General features: G+C 46.3%; 2 protein-coding genes across 5 annotated transcripts; both read left to right on the top strand.

Moving 5' to 3' along the window:
- Nucleotides 1-483: 483 nt before the first annotated feature.
- On the top strand, nt 484-4,360 carry LOC146254142 (uncharacterized). Its single transcript, XM_084677488.1, has 2 exons — nt 484-646; nt 1,103-4,360. Exon 2 carries the CDS (start codon nt 1,239-1,241, stop codon nt 2,319-2,321), a length of 1,083 nt encoding a protein of 360 aa, XP_084533614.1. The 5' UTR covers nt 484-646; nt 1,103-1,238; the 3' UTR covers nt 2,322-4,360.
- Nucleotides 4,361-5,146: 786 nt separating this feature from the next.
- On the top strand, nt 5,147-16,696 carry kmt5c (lysine methyltransferase 5C). 4 transcript variants are annotated; one of them, XM_084677407.1, is made up of 11 exons: nt 5,151-5,904; nt 6,086-6,218; nt 6,460-6,622; nt 6,923-7,032; nt 7,178-7,341; nt 7,654-7,673; nt 7,860-7,996; nt 8,179-8,339; nt 9,149-10,213; nt 12,282-12,440; nt 15,023-16,696. In XM_084677407.1, the coding sequence occupies exons 2-11, from the start codon at nt 6,106-6,108 to the stop codon at nt 15,217-15,219; spliced, it is 2,289 nt and encodes a 762-aa protein (XP_084533533.1). In that variant the 5' UTR covers nt 5,151-5,904; nt 6,086-6,105; the 3' UTR covers nt 15,220-16,696. The 4 variants fall into 4 exon arrangements, with proteins under 4 accessions (XP_084533535.1, XP_084533533.1, XP_084533532.1 ...); XM_084677406.1 differs by having other exon boundaries at nt 12,282-12,461; XM_084677409.1 differs by having other exon boundaries at nt 5,147-5,904; nt 9,149-10,782; nt 10,996-16,696.
- Nucleotides 16,697-17,542: the final 846 nt, after the last annotated feature.

Here is a 17,542-nt window from a genome sequence, read left to right as displayed (position 1 = left end):
GAGTTAAACACAGCCCAATACATTACATGACAAATTTCAGTGGACTGGTTCGTGCAAGTTCAAATGCGAAACCATTCAGGAGCTACCTGAAATGTGCAACTTCATATCTTGTCACATAAAATAAAAAAATCCTGTAAAATAAGTTTATTAAAATTAACCTAACATGAAACCCACCACTTCAATGGTATCTACGGGTGAAGGGGGTATTCTTTTAAATGTAAATACAATGTTTGTTATGTGTAATTATGTTTAATGTCCTCGAGTCTCATTATGCCACTTATTAGCATACGCACTTTTTCAAGACGCGTAAAGGGTTCAAAATTGGGAAACTCTGAAACTTAAAACACGATTACAAACTCCGTGGATAGATAACTTGCTCCTCACTCCAACAGGAGGCGGTAATGCATCTTATTCAAGTCCTTTACGCTAGTTGCCATCTAACCCGGAAGAAGAAGAACAAATGTTTAAGCTAAGAGAGCTTTGTCGCTACAGTAACAGCCATCGAGGTCAGCGTTTTATCTGTTATCATTCGCATCGTTGTGTCCACGATTTGCGTCCAACTGGACATCCAGGAGTATAGCTAGACAGGAGACAAGCACAATTCTGGTCTGCAGCTTCTTCACTCTGATTGGACCTTTGGTCTGCAGTGAGTAGTTTTCCATTAATATCTCGACTCGAGAACCAGGCGCCAAGTTAATATTTTGCAGGTGTTCTTTTTACAGTCCAATAGAGTGCAGTAGGCTACCGCCATTGAACTAATGCGATTAACAAAGGTTATTCATTTGCAATGAATAGTGATATGCTATTGAAAGCAAAATAAGAATGTTCCTTTGTTAACTGTGGCCCAATCCCAATGTTCCCCTCCTGAACCCTGAACCAGGGGTGTTCAATACTGCATATTGTGTAAAACTGTTGTTTGTAAAAGAGTTGTTTGCTGGAGATGCAGGTGTCATCAGTGTTTTGTGTTTCTCCTGACAAAATAAACCTGAGAAACGCACTCCTCACCAAATTATCAATATTAAATGCAGAGAGGACATTATGACGGACAAGATATTTCATTTTTTTGGCAGAATTTTCATTAACTTGGAACTGTTTCCTCCAGATCCCCTATTGGCCAATCATACCTCATTGTGGGTGGAGACTAAACAAAGAAGATATCTAAACAAAAGAGCTTCCAGAGACTTGAGACCAGACAGGACCTACAGAGACCAGACAGAGAACAAAGAGAGACCTGAGTTATGGAGACACATCAGTGTGATACCTGTGGGAAGAACCTTTCCTCATCCAGTAGCCTCAAGCAGCACAGCAAGATCCACACTGGAGAGAAGCCCTACAGCTGTGACCTCTGTGGTAAAACCTTTATCCATGCTGGCAGTTTAACAGTTCACACCAGAATCCATACTGGAGGAAAGCCTTACAGCTGTGACCTCTGTGGTAAACGTTTTGTCCATGCTGGTAGTTTAACAGTTCACACCAGAATCCATACTGGAGAAAAGCCTTACAGCTGTGACCTCTGTGGTCAAACCTTTAGCCGTACTTCTAGTTTAAGAGTTCACAGCAGGATCCACACTGGAGAGAAGCCCTACATCTGTGGCCTCTGTGGTCACAACTTTAGCCAGGCTAACAGTTTAAGAGTTCACACCAGAATCCATACGGGAGAGAAGCCCTACAGCTGTGACCTCTGTAGTAAAACCTTTAGCCAGTCTTCTAGTTTCAGAGTTCACAACAGGATGCACACTGGAGAGAAGCCATACAGCTGTGACCTCTGTGGTAAATCCTTCAGCCAACCTAGCAGTTTCAAAGTTCATCGCATAAGGAAACACACTGGAGAGAAGCCCTACTTCTGTGAATGCTGCAGTAAGTTATTCTCTACCTCTACTGAGTTGAAGAACCACATGATGATCCACACTGGAGAGAAGCCCTACAGCTGTGACCTCTGTGGGAAAACCTTTAACCAGATTGGCAATTTCAGAGCTCACAGCAGGATCCACACGGGAGAGAAGCCCTACAGCTGTGATCTCTGTGATAAAACCTTTAGTCTGAAAGGGGATTTCAGAGTTCACCGCAGGATCCACACCGGAGAAAAGCCCTACAGTTGTGACATCTGTGGTAAAACCTTTAACCGGGCTGGCAATCTTAGAACTCACTGCAGGACCCACACAGGAGAGAAGCCCTACAGCTGCCCACACTGTGACTATTCATGTAAAACAAATGCCAATCTGAAGAGTCACCTGCGTATCCATAATAAAAAACAAAACAAAGCAGTGATGTCTGGGGCCAAGCTGTCCCAGCAGTCACCACCTGAGAGAACTTCTGTATGACCCACAGCTGGAAGAACTACTGGCCTACACCTACTGGGACAGCACATGCAGTAACACCAGACCTACAGTCCAACATGACAGCACATGCAGTAACACCAAATCTACAGTCCAACATGACAGCACATGCAGTAACACCATATCTACAGTCCAACATGACAGCACATGCAGTAACACCATATCTACAGTCCAACATGACAGCACATGCAGTAACACCAGAGGCCTGTTCCATAAAGCCAGTTTACCGAATAAGCCAGACTTATGTCAGTTAGTCGGACTCATTTCTTGTTCATTCGGTTCCATAAAGCTAGTTCAACGTAGTTCGAACTCTGTTACTATGGCAATTTAGGCTGCGAAACTAGTCTGGTCAGGGTCAGACTAACTGTCAGGCTTAGCGTGACTTGGTGCTTAACCAGACGTCCCTGTAACACTGACCCAACGGGAAGACGATGATTTACCACGTATATTCTCATTTTCTTATTCTCATCAGTTCAACATTGACAGAAAATCAACGTAAATAGCCTACATAGGCTACAACATTTAGCCTAATGCATTAAACAATGATGAAAAATGCTTTGATAGGCTACGCACCATAGCCGTTAAATGTATGGATGTTAGTTTGTGATTTTAAATGTTTAGGCATCAGGCATAGGCCTACATCTCAATGTAAATTATCCGTGTATAATTATCAAAGCAATATAATTGTTAACAGTAGCCTACAATTGCAAAACAAACCTAAATTTGCCCCCCATTTCCCCGACACAAAACCCGTGTTAAAAAGTTAGCACTAGGCTACTGGATAATGTTTTAATTAATAGTAGGATATTTATTTTAAACAATGTCAAAAAAGATTAATCCTAATCCATTTAGATTAGTTTAGAGGGAATTTTTTTTATCAACAAAGGTCTACGTTCACGACGTCAATCATGGCGTGTCATTTTACATTGATTGAAGCGGTGGATGAGGGAGCTGTCATTGTACACGATTTAAAGGGGACGTTCTTTCTGGAAGAAGTCATGTGGCCGTGTGCATTGCTTTTGCCGTGGTGGATTGTATGATCCATGTTTTACCTCTTGGGCTGCTTAAGAATAGGGTGCACGCGCAATTAGCTTGACTACTTAAATCTGACTTGAATTAGTAGGACTGTGTGAGCTGAAATTGGCCTTTATGGAACCGCTTTAGCCCTGCTTGACTAATTAAACTTATTCAAGTCTAGTTTAGGACTTTAAGTCTAGCTTTTTTGAGCGGCCTTTATGGAAAAGGCCCCAGATCTACAGTCCAACATGACAGGACAAATTGTTGTTTACTATATTGTAGTACTGATAGTTTCATGATGTTGTTAGTGTTTTCATTGATTCGCATAATTCCTTATCACTTGGTTCCAGTCTGTTAGCTTTATTGTATTTGATCAATGTAAAGGCCTTAGACTGATTTGAAAGGTGATTTAAAAGGTGATAAACAAAGTTATCTGACCTATTCTCTATGTCTTGCTGGATCATTCATCTCTCTATTAATTCCAGGAATCTGTGTGTGTACAAATTAGATGGTTTTAGTTTCCCATAATCAGAGAAAGAACTGGGCACTCAGCAAACGTTGTTGGGATAAGCATTTCGTCATGGAATTCTGAGAGCAAAGCGAGCAAAACCGGCATTAAATGATTTGGTGAAAATCGAATTATAAAAATACACCTGCAAAATATGAACTTTGCCGAGTGCCTGGTTCTCGAGATACTTGTTGGAAACTAAACCAATTCTAATATGTAAACACACACACACACTTGAACACACTTGAACACTTGAATTATTAGAGAGATGATCATGTTATAGCAGTGAATAATAGCACATCATTTAGACTTCATTGTATGTGCAAGATTTCCAATTTTAAATATCATGAAACAGTTTGCTACATTGTCCACCACAATTGTCAGAAACGTGTACATTGACAGCGGTGGACACAGTGGGGGCATGATCACATTTACAAAGGATAACCGGAGTGGGATCATGTGCTTTGTTTGCTTTGTTTTATAAATCAGAATACACGCACACAGTTTGTGTGTTTCGTTCGTACAAAACATTTTCACGTGAAATCTACGTACCGTTTTATAAATGAGAAGACTCTTGAGATGCCTCAATTTGGGCGAGGCTCAACGTTTTGATTGACCATAGACTCTTGACTTGAGGCGGAAGAGACATCAACTCAAAAGAAGTAGGCTGCATAAACACTAGCCCACTTTGCTCTGGCTCAGTTATGGAATACTTAACTATATACAATTACATTTTAAGTGTAGGCTAATGGTGGGTGTGTGTATTATGAATGTTAGGAATCAATAAAAAGTATTCTGTTGCATAGGCCTATTTCAAGACAATGACATACAGTCTATTGGCAGAACTTGTCTTGTTGGCTGTTTTATCATTTTTTCATCAAGTCTTTTCTTTTCCTGGACATATAAGGTTTCCTAGTCACACAGTAGCCTATTCATAGGCTAGTTATTGCTTTATTGATTTCTGCATTCAAAATGACTAACATGAGGCAACTCGTCACCTGTGGCAACGAAACTCGGAATGAGCTAAAAGCTAATTATAGCTAACTGTTGCTTCTAAAAACAAACGAAAACTGAAGAATCGTAAAAAACAAGATTGTAAAACCAAGTCATGAAACAACAAAGTTACTGAGATGGTGACAGGTAGAGCCGGTGTCGTGCCAAGGCACTTATCCCCGCCAGGATTTGTATCCCCTACAGGGTGTAGGGGGTATTCTTTGTAAATGTAAATGCAATGTTTGTTTGGTGTGATTTTGTTTAATGTCCTCGAGTTTCATTATGCCACTTATTTGCATACGTACTTTTTTAAGATGTGAAAGGTTCAAAATTCACGAGTGGGAAACTCTGAAACCTAAAAGACACGATTAGAAAGTCCGTGGATAGAAAACTCGGTCCTCAATCCAACAGGAGGCGGTAATGCATCTTATTCAGGTCCTTAACGCTAGTTGCCATCTAACGCGGAAGAAGAAGAACAAATGTTTAAGCTAAGAGAGCTTTGTCGCTACAGTAACAGCCATCGAGGTCAGCGTTTTATCAGTTATCATTCGCATCGTTGTGTCCACGATTTGCGAGTGTGTGCTTAGTTTTAAGCACAGCCGAAGCTCCTCTGGACCAATAGTGTGGCGGCGTAACTGTTTTCGCAACGTTGGGCGTAAAGCCAGTAGTTTGATTAACATTGGTACGCCATGACTGTTCGTAGCTAGCTATACAGGCTAGCCAAGCTAACTAGCTAGTTCGTTTAGCTATGTTTAGCTTTATACGAAAACATATCTTGCCAGCTTCCTGTGAAATTAATGCTAACATCTGGGAAGTCATTATCTGAGGATTAAGAATTTTTTACCAACTACAAAACTGTTTTACAAAATCGGCGCGAACTCCGAACAGGGCAACAACGATTTCGAGACAGCAGCACAGGACATTAGCTTGTTAGCATTTTGGCTGACCAGATTAGCCAACTGGACATCCAGGAGTATAGCTAGACAGGAGACAAGCGACAGTTCCCACAGACAGAATCTGACGAGAATTTCGTTAGCTAAAGACTCCCAGGTAGGTGATAATGTATAATATCTGATGTGTCGTTACACACTTAGCTCGTTGGTCTTAAAAGTCGTTTATCGCTTTTATTCTAGTCAGGCCTAGCTTGACCGGCTGCTAACGGGCGGTGTTGTTGTCTAGATGACTGTCCATGGGGTCATTCACCCGTGCCTTGTTGTTACGGTGTTTTCAGCATGCTGATGGTGGGAGAGGATGGACGGGTGTACTAGAATGAGTGTGAAGGAGCTGTGCGACACGGATGACCTGGCTACCAGCCTGGTGCTGGACCCATTGTTGGGTTTCAGTACTCACAAAATGAACGTCAGGTAACGTTTGCTAGCTAGCAGGAACGAGTGACGACGCGGAAGAACGCACGAAACTTGTGCAGCTTGTCAGTATAAATGTTTGCGTTCTGACTGTAAATACAGGTGTATACTGTTAATGCGTTATATTATAGTTATTTGGCAGTTCAAAGTTATAGCTGGCATTTTTTGTTAGTTAACCGAGTAGATAGATTGATAGATGCATGCCATTAACTGTCTTCCTACTCCTCCACATCTCCCGTAGTCCACCTCCAGAGATCCGCCGTTGGGGTTACCTCAAAGAAACTCTGTTGCGCTATCAGCGCACGCATGATTTCCAGTCCACTTTTGAGGCTCTCACCGTGGGAGACTGGGGCGGTGACGTCACCAGCCTGGGCACCCATCGCCTGGAACTGCTGAGCCAGCACGTGAGTGATATCTCACAGATCAGTTTGCAGCACCGTTTATTTCAGTGAGGGGGGGGGGGGGGGGCGGCGGCAAGTAAATGTTTTTATTTGGTTGTTTATGTAGTTTATCATATGTTAAGTATTCATCCATTGTATTTTGTATTTTTGGTCAATATTTTCTTATCGCTTATTTTCTCCTGTCGTACTGATAACACCCAAATGTTTCCACCAGGGGATCTGTGAAAGTCCTGTCTTATGCCAGCGTGTTTGTTTAAGTCCTGTCTTACGCCAGCGTGTTTGTGGTCTTCCCTGCTTCCTCAGGTGTATCGCTACCTCAGTGCCTTCCTGCTGGAGAGTGGTGTTAAGATTGAGCCTTGTGACAGATATTCTTCGGAAACCAATGGTGCAAAGATTACCTCCACCAAACACTGGTAAGCCTGCTATCCAATCAAAACAGATCCTTATATTGTCAGTCAACCATATATACAAGGGCAACGGTGGGTAGAAGTCATGTGTGCAGTTCCCAGCACCCCCCCGCCGTGTGTAGTGAGTGCATGTTGCTGTGGGCCGTTGCAGGTGTGCGGGTGAGCGTGTGGAGGTGCTTCAGGGGTGCATCTCTGAGCTGAGCCCGGCCGACAGCGCCGTTCTGAGGGCCGGAGTGAACGACTTCAGCGTGATGTACTCCACACGCAAGCGCTGCGCCCAGCTCTGGCTGGGCCCTGCTGCTTTCATTAACCATGGTGAGAGTACACACACACACACACACCTGCTGCTTTCATGAACCATTAACCATGCTGAGAGTGTAGAAACCCCTGATTGTTGTTTATCACACCACAGTACCACACACAAACACACATCTTCCTCTGGGATTTAGTTTTGACACTCAAGGAAGAAGTTAAATGGGTCTTGAGTTTTGTTAAATGGCTGAAATGAGATGATGTAACCAGTTTGAACTAGTGTCGTATTAGTAAATATTATCATGTTTTACAATAATCGATTGTGATCATCTAATCCTAATATTATTCATTTCCATCTATCTCTCTGGGGTGAAGACTGCAGGCCAAATTGTAAGGTAGTCATCAACATTTATTTCTCTATTGCATATTTTTGTTCCTTTTCAGGACTGTTTCTGTTCTTTATTGGAGAGAAGCTTTTTGTTTTGTTCCAACTGAATTTTATGTTTGACAAGTATGTAAAATGTTGTCCTACTTGGTGCGTTCCCCTGGTAGTCACCTGGTCCCCCCCCTTCTGCCTCCAGTTCGTCCCAGGGGAGAAGAACGGAGCCTGTGTGGAGGTGGTCCGATCCATCGCGCCTGGGGAGGAGATCACATGTTACTATGGCGACAGTTTTTTTGGCGAAGACAATGAGATGTGTGAATGCTGCACCTGTGAAAGGTGAGCGCTCTCTCGGCGCAGGTTCACCCTGCCCCTCTGAGGTCTCCAGACGAGCGCCGACGAGCGACTTCCAACTGAGAACTGGCATTTCCAGAGACGCTGGAGATATTGATGCTACCACAAGCAAACAGACGTCTGGTTGCTGTTCTGTTTGTCAGCTCGTTTGTTTGTTTTGTTTTAAGGAAAGGAGAAGGTCACTTCAGACTTAGAGGGGGCCATCCGGACTCCAGAGAGACAGAAACACAGGTGGGCCAGAAGTATTGTCTGAGGGAGACCGATCTGCGTCTGAACAGGGAGAGGAGCCAGTGTCCTGCGCGGTCCACGTGTCCAGCCACACACACAGGTAGGCTGGAGTCAATTAAGAAAAGATTCAGTTTGTCTCTGCAGGAACGGTGTGACTGTTTAGTTTAGGTTCTGGCTTTATAAGGATTAAGCAGTCTGCAGGTTGGAGAGAGTTTAACTAGCACGTCAACATAAATATGACTGGTTCAGAGACGAGGTTCTAGCAAATTCTCTCTGAGGCATAAAGAGGACATGTTGATTGTAACTAGAGAACAACCAGAATATTACACAGCCAATAGGTGTTTGTTATTATAGGCAGGCGGATCCTTTATCATAGAACTGTGACTGTTATCAGAACACAGTAAGTTACAGCAGGAACACATGTATGGATAATAAGAATGGCTGAATATATGAACAGGTTATATGGCAAAAACTGAAATACATAGGCATGTATGAAGTCCCATTCCTCACAGTGGTTTTCCACAGTTTGTGCAGGTCTGTATTGCAGTCATATAACTAGTGCAGTGCCTGTTGGAATGAAACACTGTATTGATCTGGTAAACGAGGTTGGTTCCTGATATGATACTGGAGGGATCCATGGCTCTATCGCTTAGTGCAGCTCAACATGGCAGCAAACACGTTTAGAATTGTCAATGAGAACTGTGCCACAGGCACACACACACATACATACATACATACATACATACATACATACATACATACATACATACATACATACATACATACATACATACACATATTCCTTTCTTTATAGTTCAATAATGACTTGATATTATTATAATATGAAAAAAGAAAAAATTATATCCATGAAAAAAACCTAACCCGTGTCTTTTTTCTGTCCTTCGATAGGCATCCCTTCAAGGACTTCCTCCACCCAGCTGATGAAGAGAAGTGCCTCCACCAGCAGAACCTTGACCAGGAAGACATACAATTCAACACAGGAGAAGAAAAGGAGCCGATTCGGGAACAGACAACTCAAGGCTTCCCTGGCCAAGCAGATTCCTTTATCTCAGGTCGTGCTAAGAGACCTCAGGGTCCGAGTTCGGCGCCACACAATGGATTTCCTGTTGAGTTGTAAAGACCCCCTTAGCAAAGAGAGGGTCTTGTTGCACCTGCTGGAAAACATGAAGCCAGACGACAAGCAGGGAACCCGACCCAGCACGACGACGAGCCAGAAATCACACGATGAAACGGTCAACGATGATCCCTCACCGAAGGTGAACCCGACGCCTAAGGAGGAGAAGGACAAGCAAAGCCCCCCAGGACGGAGTCCAGGTGGAGGGTCTGTCGGTGTGGTGGAGAGGGTCTTCAGGTCCTCCTTAAGGACCAGGAAGATGATTGGAAACCCTGCCTCGTGTCTCTCTGCTTCGGTGACCAAGACCAACAGCCAAGCAGTTACCGGTCGCAGCCAGTTTGAGGATGAGCAGGATGGCGTGTTCCCAGATGGTCACAGCCCTGGTAACGCGGCGGCGGGAGACGGCCCCGGTAGCAGCACTGGGGCGCCGGTCATCAACAACATGACGAGCGGCGGTGGATCAAACCCTGAAGGCGGCACAACCGCACAGCTCCCTGGTCAGACTGCGCCAGCAGGCCAGACGGAAGGGGGGGAGCTTGAGAAGGAGCCCGGCGGCGAGGTCTGTCAGCGTGCCTCCAGCCTGGCTCAACCCCTCGGCCCTCACATGCCAGGACTGAAGAAGTACCTCACAGTGAATTTGATAAGGGTGTCGATACCAGGCAGTGTAGAGACAAAGGGGGCTCCCCAAGCAGAGCAGGGGGAGGGGCTGAGGAGGCCAGGTGGCAGGAGGGCAGTGCTGAGGGAACAGGGGACTAGGCCGCTGTCCCCAAAGGCAGGTAGAGAGTCCAGGTGTGAGCAGCAGCCAGCAGGAAGCAGTGACGATGTCTCTAGGACTGCAGGTAAGACAGGGGTGAGGGAAATGTTTTTTAAGTCAGTTGACAAATGTGATGAAATGATAAAGCAGACGTCTAAGGTATCTGATAATGTATTGCATGGTGATGAGGTCATCGAAATACAGTCTGTTAGTGGGGAGGTGCAGGGCAGAGCAAAGAAGAGTCATACGCAGGTTGTGATGAACGAAGGTGGAGAGGATTTAGCAGATACCAACCGTGTGAAATCTCCAGTTAGAAGGGGTAAGAAAAGGGCGCTAATGACAGGGAAGCATGTGACAGGAAGTATAGCAATGGATCAGATGAGACAAATGCGTTTCAACAATAAAAGTGATGATGATTCTGAAACTCCAGTAAGAGTTGAGAAGGAAGATAAGTTAGTGAGTGGGAGATACCCACCCACATGTAAAAGTAAAGAGGGTATCGTCATTAAACAAGTGAGGATTCTACTTGCCGATATTTTGAGAAAGGAAAACGGTTGTAGGGACGTGGGAAGTGAGGAGCAAGCTGGGGGGAAAGTAGACGATTCACTGGAAACAGCGACGGTCGCACTGCCCGACGCGGTTGCACTGCCTGATGCGGCGGTCGAAGTGCCCTACGAGGCGGTCGAACTGCCCGACGAGGCGGTCGAAGTGCCCGACGAGTTGGTCGAACTGCCCGTCGAGTCGGTCGAACTGCCCGTCGAGTCGGTCGAACTGCCCGACCAGGCGGTCGAACTGCCCGTCGAGGCGGTTGAAGTGCCCTACGAGTCGGTCGAAGTCCCCGACGAGGCGGTCGAAGTGCCCGACGAGGCGGTCGAAGTGCCCGACGAGGCGGTCACACTGCCCGACGAGGCGGTCGCACTGCCCGACGAGGCGGTCGCACTGCCCGACGAGGCGGTCGCACTGCCCGACGAGGCGGTCGCACTGCCCGACGAGGCGGTCGCACTGCCCGACGAGGCGGTCGCACTGCCCGACGAGGCGGTCGCACTGCCTGATGCGGCCCCAGAAGTGATGGTGAGAAGGAGAGGCAGACCGCGAAAGAAACGTAACCGAGGCAGGAAACCAAACAAAGACGCGTCTGCAACCAAGAGCACCATCGACTCCAACAAGAGCGATATAGAGGGTCGCTCTCCAACTCCCCTTCCCCAACCTTTGGTGGCGTGTTCGGACACTCTGCCCACGGTACCCCCTGTGGGAGCTCCACTTGTGGACAGTCCACAGCAGAACCCCCTACAGTCCAACATTCCCCTGAAGAAACGCACGTTTCGGAATTCTGTGGACTTTGACTCCGAGCAAGGTTTAAGCTCTCCAGTGGAGGAGCCGTCCCCTAAAGAGCTCTCAGTCGTGAGTCCTACAGACCAGAACCAGGAACTTGCTCCTTCTCCTGAAAAAAAACCTGAAACCACCACAGCATTGACGGAGGCCAGTGATAAAGTTAGACAGTGTTTTAAATCTTCCTTAAAATCGCGGGCCAAGATACTGGAGGCCCGAACCCAGAGACGGGAGCTCAGAATAAACGCAAAACTGTGTCCCAGAGATAAAAAACGTCCTCGAGGCCGGCCAAGAAAGAGAAAAAGACAAGGTGTTAAGAATGCGGTCGTTGTTCTAGGTGACAACAACGGGCCTGGGCAGGGGGGGAACCGTCCAAATCCTGCAGAGCGTCACCCAGGTGAAGATCCAGAGGACATGAAGGATAGAGTGAAAGTTCCTGAGCTTCATGCGGAGGTTCCTAGCTGTCTAAGTACTCAAGCTTGCGCTGAGGATAAGGAGCAGGATTTAAACTTCCGAATACGTTTCAAGAGAAAGCAAGGCAGGGTTTGGGAGTTAGAGAAAGCTGCGTTGAGCGAGGATTTAAAGTTAAAAGCAGAAAACGAAGCAAGTTCAGATTCATGTGATCCTTTTAGTGCCATTTTGAATTCTGTGTCAAGATTAAACCTAGAGATGGACAGGGGCACTCAGTCAGGTGGTCTGAGTAATATGTGTTCCGAATTCAGTAAAAGACGGAGGGGATTTGCAGTAGTAGTAAAATCTGACCAAAAATATTTTGAGAAACCAGGGCAGCTAGGTGGTTCTTACAACGATGTATTGGATACCAGGGATGTGCTGGAGACCAGGGATGTGCTGGAGACCAGGGATGTGCTGGAGACCAGGGACGTGCTGGAGACCAGGGACGTGCTGGAGACCAGGGATGTGCTGGAGACCGGGGATGTGCTGGAGACCGGGGATGTGCTGGAGACCAGGGACGTGCTTCACGGGTGTGTTGACAGGCCAGACAGGTGTGTTGACAGGCCAGACAGGTGTGTTGACAGGCCAGACAGGTGTGTTGACAGGCCAGACAGGTGTGTTGACAGGCCAGACAGGTGTGTTGACAGGCCAGACAGGTGTGTTGACAGGCCAGACAGGTGTGTTGACAGGCCAGACAGGTGTGTGCAGCCCCTGGGGAAGAGAGGAGAATCACAGTGTAATAAAGCGACATCTGCAGAGGAGGCAACAGCCAAAGTGGAGGGTGTACATGCTGGAGTTAAACGAAGCTGCGGTGAATGTGAGGCACTGGGTGAACAGTTGGAAGTCAAAATGGAAGATAAGAAAGATGTACCTTTACCTAGAATAAAGCTGCGGAGGAAGGTGGAGGGTGTGTGGGAGGTGGATGTCCCCAAGACGGAAGGAGAGCACATAGAAGCAGGAGCCGAGTCGGAGAGACGAGAGTTCCCCAGCCGAGGGCTTCTGACTCCCCTCAACCCCAAAAAAGAGGGCTTGTCTTCTTGTCAACAATTTGGAAGCTGCAGAAGTGTCATGGATACTTCATCTGACGCTCACCGTCTCTCTCTGTCCCTCTCACCGCTGTCCCTCCACTCACCCCAGTATGATGGCATTCACGAATTTGGTTCTGTTTCTGATCGGATGAAGGGTCGGGTCGTTTCGGAGTCTAGTTGTAGGGGAAAGAAACAAAAGCACAATACAGAGATGCCTCTCGTTTGCTCAAATGCAGAGACAGCGTCTACCTGTCTTAATAATAGCCTACAACAGATAAATCACAGCCTCTCTAGACTCTCTGAAGGATTATGTACATCCCAGTCCTTAGAGAAAAACCCCCTTTATTCCACCACCTCCGTTCCTGTGACCCAGCCACAGTCTGAATCTCCTGTCTTCAACTTCCCAGACAGGATTCTCTCCACAGAGCCTAGCTTCACCTGCTGTGAAGACCTGCTTGACTTTCAGTGTCTCAATTTTGAAGGTTACTATCATCCCCAGAACATTCTCCCAAGCTCTCCATCAGGTCTCTGTTCCCTGGAACCTGCGCCTGACCCCTTTAGCAGTCCTCTCTCTCACAGCCCCCCCGACACCTGGGCCACAGAAACACCATACCTCGGACCTCCTAGTCCAGGGGACAGCTTTAGTACAGAAGATCTTCAGTTTTGCCCCAGCCTCCTGTCCTCTAAAAATGACGTTCCGTCCTTGGGATGTGAAGTGAAGGATTCCTCCAAAGATGAAAACACGGCCAGTGCAAACTTCAGTTCCGTTCAGGGCAGCAATGTTGAAGGAACTTTCATGGATCGTTTTTTGAGCAAAACTTCATCTATAAAACTCTTTAAAGAAGATCCCAAAACGCAGCCTAAAGCACAACCCCTTTATTCAGCTAATAAACCCCAGAGTCTACCCAAGGACTCACAGGTGTTTGGTGCGTCTTATGCCACTCATTCTCAGAGCACTCAAGGTTGTCCTGGTGTGCAGGCCTTGCACACAGTAGCGAGCTCCAGCCAGGCAAAAGTCCAGTCCCAACTCAAAACACAGGGGCCCTTTCATCGTATGAGCCTGTTCAATAAACACCAGCCGTCCAGCACTTCTCAGTCCAACTCATTCAGACTCGCTTCTCAGAGTAGCACAAACAAGTCCGTCCCCTCGTCCTTTTTTTCGAACATGTTCACTCCCCCGCTCTTCCCCGGGAGAAATCCCACTAGCGGGGACGCTCTCTTCAACACCTGTGATAAGAGCTCCAGCGTGATCCAGAGTGTGCTCAAGTATCAAGGAGGGAAACAGTGCCAGAATCTGAACAGCACTCCTTGTAAAGACAACACTATGGCTGGCTGCCCTCCCGCTGTTACATCTAAGCTTCCTGGGACAAAATTAAGTCACAAGACTGGTCAGGGGACCCAGCTGGGCCAGAAACGCTCCGGTTCCAACCCTGGCTGTCCGAAAGGTCAAGGCCTTGCTTCAGGAAAAGACGGCGTCCGTCTCAACGCGTCCACCTACCCCACAAAGTCAAATGCTCTCAGTAACAAAGAAAGTTCTGTTTTTAACAACTCGCCTTGCCATAGTAAGACATTGGACAAATCCCAGCCCCTGGAAACTAGCTTTAGAAGCATGAACTTCTCCTCCCTTCAGCGGCCCTTCTTCTTCCCTAGCCAGGTAAATAGCTACGAGACGCCCGATCAGAGCCATGGCTCACCCCCTGACAAGCACCAGCTGAGCTACGCCCAACAGGATTCCTTTGATCTGACTTTCGGGTCGTCACTTTCTCCCGCTGTAACTCAGCTCCACAGCCCCCTGGCGACCAGCCTCCCCCCCTCTGCTCCCCAGGCACCGGGCAACAAAAACCTGTCGTCGTCCTCCATCCCCTTCGGGCACCAGGGCCAGCCCTACGTGCTGAACTTCAGTGGGGACCACTCGGTGACCGTGGGCCTCAGGGACGGGGCGGAGGGCTACCCGGGGTCGGGGCACGCTAACTACACGTATCACTGCCTGATGGAGCCTTCAGGCACCCAGGGAAGGCTGGTCCTTGAGCCCTGCATACCCCAGAGGTCGAACTCACCCTCTTTCTCTGTGGGGGGCTTTTCAGGGGTCAAAGGTCAGGAGGACCAGTGCAGAAGGGACACGCAAGCAGCGAGCCAGCCCAGGGCACAGCCCCCGACTTCCCACTACGGCCCCCCGCCAGCCCCGCCCATGGCCACGCCCCTCTCAGACAGGAAGCCCAGGCGACTGAGGCTGGTGGTGACAGATGGAACTGTGGATCTGGATCTGCAGTACACAGACTGAGGATGATGTGTGCGTTCAAGAAGTGAAATGTTTGGGACTGTTTGTTGTTTTTGAAAAGTGTGTTACATTTCAAATGTGTCTGTCTGTCCTTTTGATTTGTTTTTTGATTGTGTACATCGTTTCAAGGATGCAATTGGATTTTTGGGTTGTTTACTCGCAAAAGTCAAATTTAAACATATTTGATGGTATTTATTTTTATGAAGTAGGAGTTGGTTGTTTTTAATCATATGTCCTGTGAATGTCAAAATTAAAATTGGTTTAAAAAAAATAGCTGTTGTGAGCGCAACCAGCTCCTTAAGCATTTGACAATCTGTAATAACTGAGGTTAACCTCAAGGTGGTCTCATTCAACTCAGTTGCCCAGTAATTCAGAGCATGTTTTGTCATGTAACATAATTGCATGAACTTCCCTGTAAATAATTGATGGAACTTAAACCGAAGCATAACTATGATTCCTTCATCTTTATTGATAAGTTTAAAAGCGGAGTGTTGCACTGTTTATCAATTAATACTTCAAGTTAATTTTGGCTCATTGTTTGCCAAAGCTCTCACCCTTTCAGTATGAGTTTACTAGGTTCTGAATGAACTAATATGAATCTGGTTTTAGTATGTATGTTTTCTTAAATACAGGGAATGTGTGCATCAGATTGTCCGCCACCCACTTTGTGTCTAAGCACTGCCTTGATGAGGGAGGGCAGTCAGCGGTGCGTAAACGAATAAGGCAGTGCATGAAGTGTGCGCTGTAAAATGTTTTCCAATGTCACTGTATACGCAGTTCTAAAACCTTTGTCAGGTCCAGAGCAGCTCCAGGATGTGTGTGTGTGTGTAATCTTTCATCTATAAAGATCTGTCATTATCTCTGAGTCCCCTCTGGTACTGTTCACTCAACACCAAAGCATCCTGTACAACATGCAACATGGCATCCAGCAACATGTCTGTGTCTGGGTCCAATAGGCTGGATGTAAATCAGTCAGTGTCAAGTTTTATGTGATGGGTCATTTTGAATATTGTCATTGATATGGCTTATTTCACCTTTTCAATTCATCACATGGTATTCTACAGTTGCTAGGCATGTTGGATGTTACTTTCAGCATTCCAGCTGCATGATGCCGTTCTTCTGGAGCTATGTTGGAGAGTGAATGCTATGTTTCATGTGAACACAGTGAATTGGTACTGTTTGTGTTTGCATAATTTGCAGGCCAATGTTTTATTTATTTGAAAATCCTCATTCTTGAATGGTGCTTTCATGTATTTTAATATTTTACACACTGTTCAAAATGAAATGTTTTATATAGTGATTGGAAATTAATTTTATCTTCTGTTATGACATTGTCCTCAGATCAATTTGAGTCACTTGGAGTCACGGCAAAGAAATATAAGCCTTTTTGAAGAGGCAAACTCCTTACAAACTTTGTAAAGATCTGCTGTAAAAAATATAAATCTGTAAATTGTTAAATTAAATCATTTTATTTAATGAATTCTCCTTGTATTAGTTTCCTTTGACTGGCGTACTTGGCATGTGACTCAGGATTGATTGTCATGTTGATTCTTACTCGAGTTAAGAAACACATTGTTGTGTTTGTCCCTCTCTGCTCTCTGTCCATCTTGGTCTCCCTCTCCCAAGCCATGACCCAGTTTGGGTTCTGTGGGGAAAGTGATGGGTTAACATGCCAAGTGGAACAGCCTTCTCATAATGAGGACAGGAAAAGGCAGGCAAGGAGAGGCAGGCAGAGGGAGAGAGGCAGAGGGAGGGGGAGGCAGAGTGAGAGAGGCAGGCAGGCAGAGAGGGAGGCAGAGAAGGAGAGCCGATCTGCTTGCAGAGGAAGACTGGGTTTGCTGCTGAAACCACGGAATGGTCTCAGAGCCTTTAGTGTCCTTGGTATTGGCACTGGCATCACACTGATACCTTTCAGCAGGAGAAGGTTGAGGAAATTCACTACTTGTATTTAAGTATCTGCGGGCAGTTGGGGAAATGGTGATGGACTGTTGGGGTTTATATAAACCACCTGTCGGAGTTATGATAAACACATTTGGGCTCTATTACAGTAGAATGGACCAAACCACATACTATAATTCCCGTAAATGTAGAAAGTATGTATGACTTGATTATTTAATATGGTATATTTTTATAACTACTAATCGGAAATACTTCCAACCTCCTAAATCTGGACTTGAAGATGAGGTACATATTTGTGGGGTATACCACAAAGCTGTCAGCACCACCTCAACACATCACATCAAGAGAGCCAGGGGGAGACAGGGAGGGAGAGAGGGGTGGGGGGGGGGGAGGGGGAGAGAGGGAGGGAGAGAGGGGAGGAGGGGGG

The sequence above is a fragment of the Hypomesus nipponensis genome, chromosome 17 (genome assembly GCF_054491055.1).
Source record: "Hypomesus nipponensis isolate SF chromosome 17, ASM5449105v1, whole genome shotgun sequence".
Taxonomy (NCBI): Eukaryota; Metazoa; Chordata; class Actinopteri; order Osmeriformes; family Osmeridae; genus Hypomesus; species Hypomesus nipponensis.
This window is presented reverse-complemented; position numbering and strand designations above follow the sequence as displayed.

Bases quoted from the DNA above. Each gene is read 5' to 3' on its own strand.
- LOC146254142 (XM_084677488.1), top strand. From the start codon at position 1,239: ATGGAGACACATCAGTGTGATACCTGTGGGAAGAACCTTTCCTCATCC.
- kmt5c (XM_084677409.1), top strand. From the start codon at position 6,106: ATGGACGGGTGTACTAGAATGAGTGTGAAGGAGCTGTGCGACACGGAT. The intron at 7,674-7,859 runs GTAGTCATCAAC...TTCTGCCTCCAG, and splicing joins ACTGCAGGCCAAATTGTAAG to TTCGTCCCAGGGGAGAAGAA. The intron at 7,997-8,178 runs GTGAGCGCTCTC...TTTTGTTTTAAG, and splicing joins GAATGCTGCACCTGTGAAAG to GAAAGGAGAAGGTCACTTCA.